Source organism: Sceloporus occidentalis, unplaced genomic scaffold (genome assembly GCF_023333645.1).
Source record: "Sceloporus occidentalis isolate IW3139 unplaced genomic scaffold, rSceOcc1.0.p SCAF_10, whole genome shotgun sequence".
Lineage (NCBI taxonomy): Eukaryota > Metazoa > Chordata > Lepidosauria > Squamata > Phrynosomatidae > Sceloporus > Sceloporus occidentalis.
The window spans coordinates 29,503,503-29,517,500 of NW_028316990.1; the positions used below are offsets into that span (position 1 = coordinate 29,503,503).

General features: G+C 41.5%; 1 protein-coding gene across 4 annotated transcripts in view; it reads right to left on the reverse strand.

The window, feature by feature from the left end:
• Positions 1 to 13,998, reverse strand: part of LOC149306293 (ankyrin repeat and fibronectin type-III domain-containing protein 1-like) — a 299,609-nt gene that overhangs the window by 108,856 nt on the left and 176,755 nt on the right. For all 4 annotated transcript variants that reach the window (XM_089540204.1, XM_089540203.1, XM_089540201.1 and 1 more), the window contains one exon: positions 13,860 to 13,900. In XM_089540204.1, coding sequence (XP_089396330.1) covers positions 13,860 to 13,900 — 41 coding nt within the window. The remainder of the gene's footprint in view (positions 1 to 13,859; positions 13,901 to 13,998) is intronic.

Genomic DNA, 13,998 nt, shown 5'->3' on the forward strand with positions numbered 1-13,998 from the left:
TTCAAACAAAAAAATCATCAAACCATGACTTGGTTTGGTGATAGGCAACTCTGCGGCAGAAGACTGCTAAGTACCTTCAAGTCTCTCTTAGCCTGACTCAGCAGGAGACGGGGAGGTTGGAACCTGTCAGGACGGATACTCTAAATTAGGAATCAAAACATTCCATCTTGCTCAGCAGAACTATAAATTCAAAGTGAGCCCTTGTCTGAGACAGCCAGCGGTCTAAGCAAAACGACGAGGACAACTTTTCGAGCGTCCAAAATATACTTGAAACTTGTTTTCAGTTACTCTACATGCTGCTTTAAAATTTCCATCTGACCACTCCGCAGAGCCGCTTGGAGACTTCGGTGTTTTAATTTTGGGGCAGAAGGGGAAAAAATCTTTTTAGTTACAGGCCGGTATTAAAAAAAAAGAAAACATGTACAAATACAAATTCTGGAGGGTTGAAATGTCCCCCTTTTTTGTCAGACAGGACAGCATGTTGTGTTTCCGTTAATCGCTCCCATTATTATTATTATTATTATTATTATTATTAACCTTTATTTATAAAGCGCTGTAAATTTACACAGCGCTGTACATAAATTTTTTAGTCAGACGGTTCTCTGCCCTCAGGCTTACAATCTAAAAGACACGACACAAAAGGAGAAGGGAGTGGTGGTGGGGAATCGGATCAGGTCCAGCAGATCTTCTCCACCTCCAAGGCCTGGACCAAGGCAGATGGAATGGAGGAAGGGCTTGGCTTCTTAATGGATGGTTAACAGGAGGCTTCCTGGGTCAGAGAGGGGCTCATCTCTGGGAGTGCTTCTCTAAACAATACAGTCTTTAATTCAGTTTTGAAACTGGGTAGAGAAGTGATGCGGTGTGCATGTGGGGGAAGAAGGTTTCAGGAGTAAGGGGCAGCAAGCGAGAAGGGACGAATTCGGGAGGGGGCAGTGGTACTCCTACACTGTGACAGGAGACCCTGACTTCCAGAGCGGAGGGTGCGAGTAGGAATGTAAGGAGAAAGAAGGTCAGATAAGTAAGGAGGGAGCATTATCAAACATTTTCTGCAGGAGCATTAATATTACTTCTTTGTTGGGTTCTATCACTGTGCATAGTTGCACTTTAATTCTGTAGAACAACGTGAAACTGACTATTTCATATGAACCATTAGGCTTCTCTCTCCCACAACCAATGGCCCTGACTTACCAGGGAAGCTAGCTAGCAAGGCTGTGGGGTTCCATGGGGCAGAGGGGAGCTAGCCCTTTCCCTTGTTGCATGTTATTCTTTGTCCTACAAGTCCAAGTACTTTGCACAGAGATGATCAGCTAGTCTGTGGGCTGGCTGGCATGCAGGGTGGTGGTCCTTTTACAAGCATGAGCAAAGTTGTAGGCTTTACTCAGGTCTGCCTGGAGAAGAAGATTAAGCCACTTTGGGGCTGGACAGACAGGCACTTTGTGCTGGCCTGCGCCTGAACTAGGGTTGCACAGGGGCTGAGCATTTAAACACTCAGAAACCCTACTGCACACCCCAGGCACCATCTTGGGGCACACCTGGACAGACGGGGCACGCCACGATAATGCATGATAATGCTGCACATGAGGGGCGTCATAAGGCCACACCACGACCAGGGTGCAAATCAGAGCCACAAATGCACTGGGTTGGGGGCATGGTGTGTGGCTGCCGTGTCTCCTTTCAGGGATGGCATAGAGCCGCCCCTGTATGGGCTGTCTGTCTAGCCTCTTTCTCACTGTTCCTCTGCAAGTCTAGCATGCACTACCTTCCCACCCATACCCCCCATTTTCATTATTGTTGATTGCAAGAGTATGTTGGCATGTATTCAGAATTATTTCTTTATATTATAACATTGGCTGTGTGTAACGGGTCTGGATTCAGTTTTTGGAGAACGGGTCTGGTATACCTTTGTTGTTGTTGTTGATAACTGCCTTTGCGTAGATCTCGACTCATGGAGACCCTATGGATGAGACATCCTCAAGACCCCCTGACCTCCACTGCTCTGCTTAATTCCTGCAAATTCATACCAATGATCTCCTTAGTAGAGTCCATCCATCTTGCATGTGGTCTTTCTCTCTTTCTACTTCCCTCCACCCTTCCCAGCATTATTTTTTTTTCTGACGGGTCCTTTCTTCACATGATGTGTCCAAAATACAACAGCCTAAGTTTTGTCAGCTTCCAGAGAGATTTCTGCCCTGATCTGCTCTAAGACCCATTTGTTTGTCTTTTTGGCTGTCCATGGGATCCTCAGCACTCTTCTCCAGCACCACATCTCAAATGAATTGATTTTCTTCCTATCTTCTTTCTTAACCGTCCAGCTCTCACATCCATCCATGGTAATAGGAATTATGATGGCTTGTACGATTCTAACTTTTGTGTTGAGTTGTATATCTTTGCATTTCAGGATCTTTTCTAGTTCTTTCATAGCCTCTCTCCCCAGTCTTAATCTTTTTCTGATTTCCTGGCTACAGTCCCTGTCATGTTTGATTCCAAGTATGAGAATTCTTTTACTATTTCTATTTCCTCGTTGTCTAGGTTGAAATTGTGTAGATTTTCCGTGGTCATTATTTTTGCTTTCTTTATGTTCAACAGTAAGCCGGCCTTTGCACTTTCTTCCTGTTATGCCTTATTGCTCCCATTTTTATGGGAATCCCCTAAAAGAATTTTATTTCACACATTAATTTTTCCTTTCTTACCTTTCTGAAATTTACAGCTAGTTGTTTTGCCTCCATCAGCCATAAGCAAAGGTGTTTACCAGTGCTCCAGCCAAGAGAACAAACATCGTATTTTCCTCCCATAGCTTAGGTTTTAGACAAATACCTGGCCATTTACTATGAAAGAGACCAAATAACTTATTTTAAAGTTGAATGTAGCCAATTAAAACCAAATTATATAAATTGACACTGACATGGCTATCCTAACCATGCAGATGTTGCAAAGCAATCCGGTGTAATGCAGCTCTATGAAGGGAATGGGAGAAAATATATGAAGGCAAGATACTTCAGGAAGACTTCTATATTAGTTAGGGGAAGCAATTCATCACCCAAGCAAATCTAAGAATTCAGCAGATGTTCTATTCTTTAAATTGTCTTCAAGTTATTCGAGGACAAGGATTTCTGACACCCCTCGCCACCTCCTCCTGGAAAGGACAACCTTGATTTTCTATGACAGGCAATGCAAAATAACAGTCTGACAAGCATGCATATCAGTCTCCTGGCTGGAATAATACTTAAAAAGTGCTAGACTCAGCAATGTGTGTTACAGTTGCAGCACTCTGAGGGAGGATCTATATTAATATGCCTGTTACTTCTTTCTCTTACCTACTATACTTTTATCCTGTCTATCTGTGTCACACATCAATATCCATGTATCCTCCTCCATCCTACGGATGCTAATCTTTATATATATCTTTCTTTATACAGTATATATTCAGAGCCCTGGTAGCGGAGTGGTTGTGAGTTCAATACCAGCCGGGGCTCAGGGTCGACTCAGCCTTGCATCCTTCTGCAGTCGTTAAAATGTTGTTGGGGGCAATTAGCTTACAGTTGTAAACTGCTTAGAGACTGCTTAGTGTGGCATGAAGCACTATATAAATGAAGCTGCTATTGTTTTTTATGGGTTTTTCGGGCTATGTGGCCATGTTCTAGAAGAGTTTATTCCTGACGTTTCACCAGCACCTGATGTTTCGCCAACAGATGTGGACGAAATGTCAGGAATAAGCTCTTCTAGAGCATGGCCACATAGCCCGAAAAACCCACAAAAGCTATGGATGCCGGCCATGAAAGCCTTCAACTTCACATTGGAAGCTGCTATTGCTATTGCTATTGCTACTGCTACACACACATGAAAGAATGCAGAAGATTTCTCTGCACCGGGGGACAGTGCGAGATTTTGTGTGTGTGATTTTTCACATTTGGGGTGTTTCTTTGCACAAAAATTCCACCCCCATAAAAGTGTTTATAAGGGGCAAAATAGTATTATTATTATTATTATTATTATTATTATCATCAATTAAAATAGTATGTGTTGTGTAATACATTGTATTTTGTGCCAGAAACAAACAAAGAAACAAGCACAAACAAATGAAAATGGGGGGGGGGCAGAGCTCTAGCTCAGAGGTGAGCAATTTTTATGGCAGAAATGTAAAGTATGCCAAGAAGTCTCTTACAAAGGCACTAAGTAAGAAACCAGTTCTGCATACTGATATTGTTATTGTTATTGTTGTTGTTGTGTACCTTCACGGGGTGCTTGTGGCAAGAGGGTTTGCTTTTACCTTCCTCTGAGGCTGAGAGAGTGTGACTTGCCCAAGGTCACCCAGTAGATCTCCATGGCCAAACAAGGATTCGATCACAGTTCTCCATAGTGTCCGACGCTCAAACCACTACATCACACTGGCCTCTTGTCAGCTTGCCGGATTTATCCTCTCAGCAACCAAGTGAACCAGTTTTGTCTGCGAACAAACAATGTGCCCAGACTAGCCAGGAGAATGCATGGCTGAGGAGAAACATTGGCCTCTACATCGTATGGGAACACCTGCATGTGGACTACACAAGCCAGATTCATGCGCGCGCATACGTTACTGTACATCTGTGAAGATGTTTATGGCACACTTGGCTGCCAGCTGGATTTATAGAATGACTAAACTGAAAAGCATCACATGTACACATTTATTATGTTTTTACTCCTTTCTCCAAGTAGCCCAGAGCTATACACATGGCTCTCTGCCTGCCACTCCAGTTTTATCACAGCAATCTTGTTAGGTAAGTTAGCAAAGGAACAGACTTAGGAGTTCATCATACTGGACGAATCCTGTGCAGAAACTAGATGTAAAGTGAAAAGCCGCTTTTGTGGGTTGTTTTTCACACGACGTTCGGGGCTAACCTGAACAGAAAGTAGAAAAAACCCGCACATGCGGGTTGTTTTTCAGATGTCATTTGCATGAAAGAGAAATAGGGTGATAATAACCTGAACAAAAAGCCAACAAAAAAAGAGTTCCAAAACTAGAAAGGAGTGGTTTTTGTCGGCTTTCCATTCAGGTTATTTTCGCGTTATCTCTCTTTTTGTCAACACATCTGAAAAACAACCCGCAATTGTGGGTGTTTGGCAGATTTCAAAATCTCTTTCTGCACCGGATTTGCTGCCGTGTGATAAATTCCTTAGTAAGGATTTCATAAAGCCTGTGCTTTAGTCCTAGTCTGACACTAATAGCCACAACACCCTGTTTTACCACTTCTTGTTTTCAACACAGATTTGATGTAATATAAGACACTGTGAAAGAAGGTTCAGTCTTTAACAGAGGCTGCATCTGAACTGAAGAAACAATCCGGTTTGACACCATTTTAACTGCCATGGCTGACTGCTATGGAATTCTGGGGATTGTTTCATAGCATTGAGCCATGGCAGTTAAAGTGGTGTCAAGCCAGATTATTTCTGCAGTGCGGATGCAGCCACTGTTAACTGTTCTGGCCCATATGCAAGTCATTGCTTGATGCTCTAATCCAATGAGGAACATACATGTGCAAACTAGAGATCAGTCCCACACTTTTTCAGAGAGCCAGTAACCTGATGTTGGGGAGAGACTGCCTTCCAAGAACTCAGGAGCAGAGTCCTCTAATAGAGTTACAGCTTGGGAAAAGCCAAATAAATATATTAAAAGGACATAAATAAAGTTGCTTAAGGTGGTTGTTTTGCCTCCCCTCGATATGGGACCCTCTCCTCACCCTCCCCTTGCACTCACACCCTTCATGTTTAACTTGGCATCGGACGGCTGGATAATTTGTTTCCATTGCAATGAAGTCCTAATTAACTGGAATAAACTTTTTACACTAAGTGTGTTTGTTTAATAAACTGGCCCTTTCAGAGCCTTACCGAGAGCTGATTGATGAATTTGGGGGGAGTGGAATCACGCCGAGTGCTGGGACGTTAAAGCTGCAGTGTCTGCGCCGGCCAGCGCCGAAAAAGCACCTTCTGTGTTTGTGAAATCCAAAATGACACATCGGATGTCTAGCTGCGGACGTGGACTTCTGCTTTGCTGTTATGTACAAATATTTAGCATTTCGTTTTTTCCCCCTCTCCTGCCTCCTGCCTTTTTGCCTACCCTTCAAGGCCTTTTGGATTTATTTAGTGCAATTAAATACATTATCTCAGCCTCAAAGGAAAGCAAAGACAAACCTCCTATGGACAAATCTTGCCAAGAGACCCCCTTGATAGGTTTGTCTTAGCGTTGGCATAAGACAGAAACAACTTGAAGGCACATAACAACAACAAAACCCTGGTAGTCCCATGTGGTCCTTTTGACCTCTTATAGGCCCCATACAGACAGGCCAAAATAAAGCTGCTTTGAGTCACTTTGGAGGTATGCTGTTTAAATGATGCATGTGTCCTAAGCTTTGGAAGCTGCGCCAAAGCTGTGCTCTAGTCCTTAGGACTGGATCATGGCTTTGGTGATGCTTCCAGACTCTTAATACGCATGCTTCATTTAAACAGCATACCTCCAAAGTTACCCAAAGCAGCTTTATTTTGGCCGGTCTGTTTGGGCCCATAATTGTACAAAGCAAACACAAGTATAATGTCAGAAAGGCCTCTGACAAGACAGTGTTCACAAATCTCTAGACAACTTCTCTAGGGCGGGCAAGGCCAGGTATAGAGTGCATTTGCACTGCAGAAATAATCCTGTTTGAACAGCCTGTCAAATGGCAAAGGATACCAAAAAAGTTTCCAGAACACATCATTAAACAGTCAGTTTGTGAGTATTTTAAAAAGCAACCTGTGGTTATTAAGAAATACACAGTAGCATGAATGATTTTTCCAAAGTAGCTTTTCCAGTATTATGATTTTTCCAGTGTAGATTTCTGTGCACTGAACTGTAGTGCATTAGTCTTTTGTACTACATTTGTTAAGAAGTGGCTAAAGTGTGTTGAAGTGGCCTACATCCATAACACATCTACGAAAGCAACTATTGACAACTTGAATGCACCTTCCTCAAAATGGGATGTCAGATTATTCATCCGCTTAAAATGTTAATGTGTATAAGCAATACTTTGGGAATGAGCGAAGAAATAATCAAGTGGTAAGACTTTGACAAAACGGCTGTTGGGTAGGTAGCTGAGGCTGTGTGTAATCTCCTCTCAAATACCTGCCTCTTTGTGTAACCACTTGTAGCAATGGCTCTGGTCCTTTCTGTTTGACAACGGACAGTTCTCCAGAAGTGCTAAATTTGTTGTCCATCTTTGGTCTGTGGACACTGTAACATGAAAGCTCTTGAACATATTATAATGATGACATCTCTCTCCTGTGTGTTTATCATGCCCAGTCGATATCCATGGTTCATATTTCTCTGAAGATGCCAGCCACAGATGGTGGCAAAACGTCAGGAATAAACTCTTCTAGAACATGGGCACATCGCCCGAAATACCCACAAAAAACTATGGATGCCGGCCATGAAAGCCTTCAACTCCACAATACACAGATTAACATGGCAATCACTTCTCCCTACCCAGGGTCACACAATAGATAGATAGATAGATAGATAGATAGATAGATAGATAGATAGATAGATAGAGATGAGCAGAAGGGGGAAAGTAGGGATTAATTTAGAAGATTTAGCGTTCCAAGATAAAGCCTTAGTAAACAGGTAAAACATTTTTTTAGCATCGAAGAGACAGTTTGCAGTTGGAATGACAAAAACATCTGACAGATGTTTGTGATTTCTCTTTTGCTTTTGAGGGTAAGACAAGAAGCAGAAGAATTGCAACGGAATTAGGATTTCAGCAAAATATTAGGGAGGCTTCCTCAGAGTACAAGCTGTTTGCCATTGACCTCTGAAGGTGGTGGGTTCTCACTCATAACAGGTTTTAGGGATGCTTTAACAATGGGTTTCCAGAACTGCTACATCTTTAAGAAAACCAGTTTCTATACAAAGAAAATAAAAGAGATATGTGAATACAGTGTGCCCTCAGTATCTGCTGGGGTTTGGTTCCAGGACTCCATGGGGATATCAACATCCATGGATGCTTAAGTCCCAATCAATACAAGATTTAAATCCCTTTTATATAATGCAAAATCAAGGCTTCCATTTGGGGGTTTCTTGGGGGGGGGTGTTTTCAAGCTGTGGATGGTTGAATTAATGGAAGCATAATCCACGGATACGGAGGACCAACTGCAAATATCTTTTTCTCATTCTTGCATAAGGGGTTTGGAAATACTGCCTATATAATTTGCCAGATATTACACTGTCGCCTGGGATCTGGAAACTTGTAAAAACTGACATTTCAAGAAAAGAGAATGATATAAAATGAGAAATGTCCATGTGAAAGTTGCTGAAGGTAAATCATTCCTGCTTTCAAATTTTCAAGATGTATATGAAAACGGATTTGACAGCATCTTTACAGATATTTGTATAGGACTTCCAGAAATACCAGCCCCAATTGTGCTCTTTTCAGAATTGTATCTGAGACTGTTTCATAACATCCCAGTTCTGGTATGCGCAGAAAAACCTCTCCGTTCTGCAGTGCTATATTCTGCTTTGTTTGTTTCTCAGTGTTGACAACCCACTCGAAAACTATCAAGTTTGTTTAAAGACAATAATTTGAAGTTTTGCAACACGGAGGTACTGTAGTAAAGATACAGAACGTGGTTTTCAGTGGGTTCACTCACATCCTTGGATAAGGATGTGGAAAGTGTTTTCCATGAAGCCCCCAGGGATATTTTGTGGCCCCCAGGGATTATTTTTTTGAACCTTTTAACACCCTTTTAAGTGTTTAGAAGGCAATGTGGCCATGTTCTAGAAGAGTTTATTCCTGATGTTTCACCAGCATCTGTGGCTGGCAACTTCCTTCTGATGGGGGACCTTTGTACAAAGAGTGATATACATTCTCTGAAGATGCCAGGACTGAGAACCGAGTTGGCCAGTTATGAACATTAAACCTCATGTCCATTGCCCCTGGCTTTAATATAGATTGTAAAACAGAGGAAGATGGGGAGGTGGTATTATTTAGGAAGGTCTTTGACATCTTTTCTTCACTGCAGATAAAGTGGGAGCATTGTGATAATTGCATCTACAGTTGTCCCTCCTTATCCACAGATTTTTTTTATACACAGATTCAAGCATCCACGGCTTGAAAATATTTTTAAAAAGTATAAATTTCAAGTATCAAACCTTGATTTTTCCATTTTTTTATAACGGAAACCATTTTGCTCTGCCATTGTATTTAATGGGACCTGAGCATCCATGGATTCTGTTATCCATGGGGGACCTTGGAGCCAAACCCCAGCGGAAAACAAGGGTCCACTGTATTAGCTTGATCATATACGAAAAATATAGCTATTCAGGAATGGTGGCTAAATCTGACACACCTGCAGTTAGAAGTCCAGATTATTATTTTATTTGTATCCACCTCCGCCATTCATCATCCCACAATGCTTGACCAGAATGTTTTTTTTAGTTCCTGGGGTTGTCTCTCACAGGAACGTGGTTTTCAGCTTTGGCTTTCAGTTAATTCAGCTTGAGGATATTGAAACAAATTCTGCTAAAAGGCACCGAGGCCTTTTTTCTTCTTCTTTTGCCAACCGAGCATTTTGCTAGAACTGCACTTCTATTTTGTTTCATTCATCTCCAGTCATTCATTAAACTGGCAGTGACCAACCATTAACCAGCGCCACCAATGACCCCTGACTCCAAGAGAGGCCAAGACCTGAATGGCCACGGAGAATGACTTTTCTGTTGCCGTTCTTCTTCAGGGTGGTCCCTTTAGGATTGGGACAGGGCAGCATGGCAGGGTAAAGTTAGCCGTATGGTCTGCTGAACACCCCACATTCAATTCATCCGCGCTATGCACATGCACTCTTTTTAAAAAGCACATTTTCACTCATCACACCCACTTGAGGGTCTTGACCGAGCACGTTTTAAATTGGACCGAAAACTGAAATTGCAAAATTTTGTTATGGCGCGGAGAAAAGATTTCGGTCTCTATAGCAACCAAAGCAGTAAAAAGTCTCCCTGTCCAATCTTAGCCGTAGAAAATAAAACCAACACGAACGCCTTGGTTAAACTATTTCCTAGAAAGGAAGCAGAAATGCGGCTTTCCCCCAAGGCGACAGTAGGATGGTACAACAACAATGAAAGTATTTGGATTCACAGGTTGCTATATCAAAACAGCTCAAAGTCCGATCAATTCCATAAGTTGATGTTCCAAGTAATGTTTGCATATCGCAGACACTGTTGGAAACAAGTGTGGAACACAAGTGAAAATCCCCGCATCCAACTTTGTGCAGAGATTAATGCAACCAGCCTATTCTCCTTTCTGGTAATTTAACAAAATTAGTTAGATATCCAGGATTTTTTTGTGTTTTGGAGGGGTGGGATCTCGCTATTATGCACTTGGGACAATTCATAGCCTAAGACCCAAAGACATATAGCATACCCACACAGTACACTTTTAGTACCAATTTAACGTATGACATTTTGGGGCAGTCCAACACATAATAGGTATGCAAAATCTCAGCAAAATTAATGGAGCGATCAGTTGTATTTTTAAACTTAAGTGCCTGTACCTTTTCTACAGATTTCTCTTTATGGCTTTTCTGCTATGAAGGCTGGTGCAGAGGTTTATTATATTATTTATTATATATTATTTGTCCTTCCGTCTTGTCATGCATTCGGTTAGGAGGTGCACCAGAAAAAAAAGCAGAAATTGCCAGCTTTCACAAGTGAAGATGTACGTACTTCTTTTCTAAATAAATAAAGATATGAAATTTGAAATACTGGAGCCTACATAATTTGCTGCTGATATCCAAAGGGACATTTCCTCTGCTACACGAAAACTTTACTACCTGCTTTCCCCACTATCCACAGTTTAGCTAGTGCTGAATCCTCTGAACCACTCTATTCATTTTTCCTTCATCCTGGAGATAAGTGATCAGTGGGGTCCCACAGGGTCCTGTCCTGGGTCCAGGGGCTATTCAACATCTTTATCAATGACTTGGATGAAAGAATAGACAGCATGCTTATCAAATTTGCAGATGACACCAAATTAAGAAGCGTAGCCAATACCCCAGAGGACAGGATCAAAATTGAAAATGACCTCAATAGATTAGAAAGATGGGCCAAAGCTAACAAAATGAATTTCAACACAGAAATGTAAAGTACTGCACTTAGGGCAGAAAAATGAAATGTATAGATATAGGATGGCAGACACCTGGTTGAATGACACTAAGTGTGAAAGGGATCTGGGAGTCCAAGTAGACCACAAGTTGAACATGAGTCAATAGTGCGATGCAGCAGCTAGAAAGGCCAATGCTATGTTAGGCTGCATCAATAGAAGTATAGTGTCTAAATCAAGGGAGGTAATAGTGCCACTGTATTCTACTTTGGTCAGACCGCACCTGGAATATTGTGTCCAGTTCTGGGCATCCCAGTTCAAAAAGGATGCTGAGAAACTAGCGTGTCCAAACGAGTGCATCATGGGGAAACCATGCCCTATGAGGAATGACTTAGGGAGCTGGGGATGTTTAGCTTGGAGAAGAGAAGGTTAAGAGGTGACATGAGAGCCCTGTTTAAATATTTGAAAGAATGTCACATTGAGGAGGGAGCAAACTTGTTTTCTGTTGCTCCAGAGAACAGGACCTGGAACAATGGATTCCAGCTCAACATTAGGAGGAACTTCCTGAGAGTAAGGGCTGTTTGTAGTGGAGTCTCCTTCCTTGGAGGTCTTTAAACAGAGGCTGAATGGCCATCTGTCGGGGATGCTTTGATTGAGAATTCCTGCATGGCAGAAGGGGGTTGGACTGGCTGGCCCTTGGGGTCTCTTCCAACTCTATGATTCTATGTTTCTTTAAGGGAGATTCCAAATTGAGATGTGTGCACATCCTAAAGTTCAACCTGAAAAGGGTCATGCATTTGCAACAGCCTGTTACAAGCTTTCATGGAAGCACCCATCTTTTGCTAGTATCCAACCTGAATGTCTCAAAAAGCTCAGTACTGTTATGAAGTCCTTAGTTAAACCTGCCCCCCCCCCTGCATGAACCAAGCAACTTCACTATTGCAAGCATGGGGAAGAAATGACAGGGGACATGTCCAGATCTTTGGTGGCATATCCATTTCCAGCAGAGCTGGGGCAGGAACTACAAGTCCTAGTATCCTTGGCAGAAAAAAATAGGCCACATAGATTGATTTTGCCAAACCGAGGTGCTTTAAAAATTGCAAACAGGAAAGAGGTGTCAAAACAAAAAATAGGGAAAGGGATAGAGATGAGAAAGGGCAGAGAGAAAAGCAGTAAATAGACATGTAATAAAAAGTGGGGGAAGAGGGGAAAGAATGGATTGCTTTATAACAGTTTGTGTTCAAAGGGAGGTCCATGATCTGAAAAAGGATGAATAATGCCATGTATAACATCCTTACAGATGTTAGTTGAGGATGTTTCCACAGGAAAACTGCAGATACGTCTTCAAAAGCCTGTATACATACTGATATGTATATGTCTGATATTAATAGAAAAGACCCAATTCTGCCAGAAGCTGAGCAGTTCTGCAGAGGTACATCCTTAACTTAGAGTGAATTGAGGTTCAGGTATTATTGCATACCTTTGCAAATCTACTGTCAAAAAGACAGTATACTTGACACCCAAAAGTGCCAGGGCTGACTAATGCAGTACATATTATTCCAGACAATGTACCTTAACCTCCTGAGTGAATCGTACTGCCAGGGGGCATAAAGAATGCCAATAGTTTTACTGGCAGCTTACTCTCCTTTTCCCCAAACTAGCAATTACAAAGTGCCCTCAAGTAAGCATATGAATAGTTCTAAATTTAGAAGCCATAGCACAAGCATGAAGCATTTCAGAACATAGTGACAGTAGCTAGTTAGCAAGAACATGGAGGGGAGGAAGAGAAGAGGAACGGATACTTTGGTGTACCTGCACTGTTTGTCCAACACCAACTGTTCACCTTAGCAGAATGCAGTGGTTTATCATTGTTTACATGCGTGGAATTGCCAAAGGACACCATGTCCCATTTTTTTCCATGCGTTAAAATTTTCCACGTATCAAATGAGGGCCCAAAACAAACAGAAGTGAACAGAAGACAAATGAAAATGTGGAGAGATGTTGACATTTTGAAAACACACATTTGATCTTTATTACCCAATCTATATACCATCACTCAAGTGTACAAAATATTACAAGTTAATTCAATGCATAGAAAACCTGTTGTTCAAAGATTTGATGCATCAGTCACATCCCCCCATAATAAACCGTCATGTGTAGAAACCAGATACAAGTATACCCGGCAAAGATGCCCAAATGAGCAAGTTTGGAAATGACCAGTTACAAAGGACTACAGTTGGTCCTTGGTATCCACAGATACTTTATCTACATGTTCATATTTCAAATACAGAAAAAAATATATAAATTCTAAAAAGCAAACCTTACTTTTGCTATTTTATATAAGGGACACCATTTTACAACGCCATTATATTCAGTGGGTCTTGAGCATCCAAACTTCCAAGACCCCCATAGATACCAAAATCCATGGATGCTCAAGTCCCACTGAATATAATGGCATTGTAAAATGGTGTCCCTTATATAGAATAGCAAAAGTAAGGTTTGCTTTTTAGAATTTATATATATTCAGTATTTGAAATATGAATATGTAGATAAAGAATCTGTGGATACCATAGGTATGGCACAGTCATCAAAAATCTCTACTCTTTGGGATCAAACTTTGGCTGGCTGGTTGGTCAGTTGTATAATGTCTAAAGCAACAATCTTTGTGACAGAGCAATAGAGGTTGCTGATAGTCCAAGATTGCAATCATACATTTACTTTTCTGAAAATTTCACTGAAGCCAATGAAAGAGGAAGAAAGACTTACTTGGCTGGGTACAAGTCCTTCTTGTCTGCCGATCCAAGGCTCTACAAGACAAAAAATAAGATTACATTAGCGTCCACTTTCAGCCTAGAGATATGAAACACACAGCAACAATAATAAAGCATTACATAGAAGAACACTT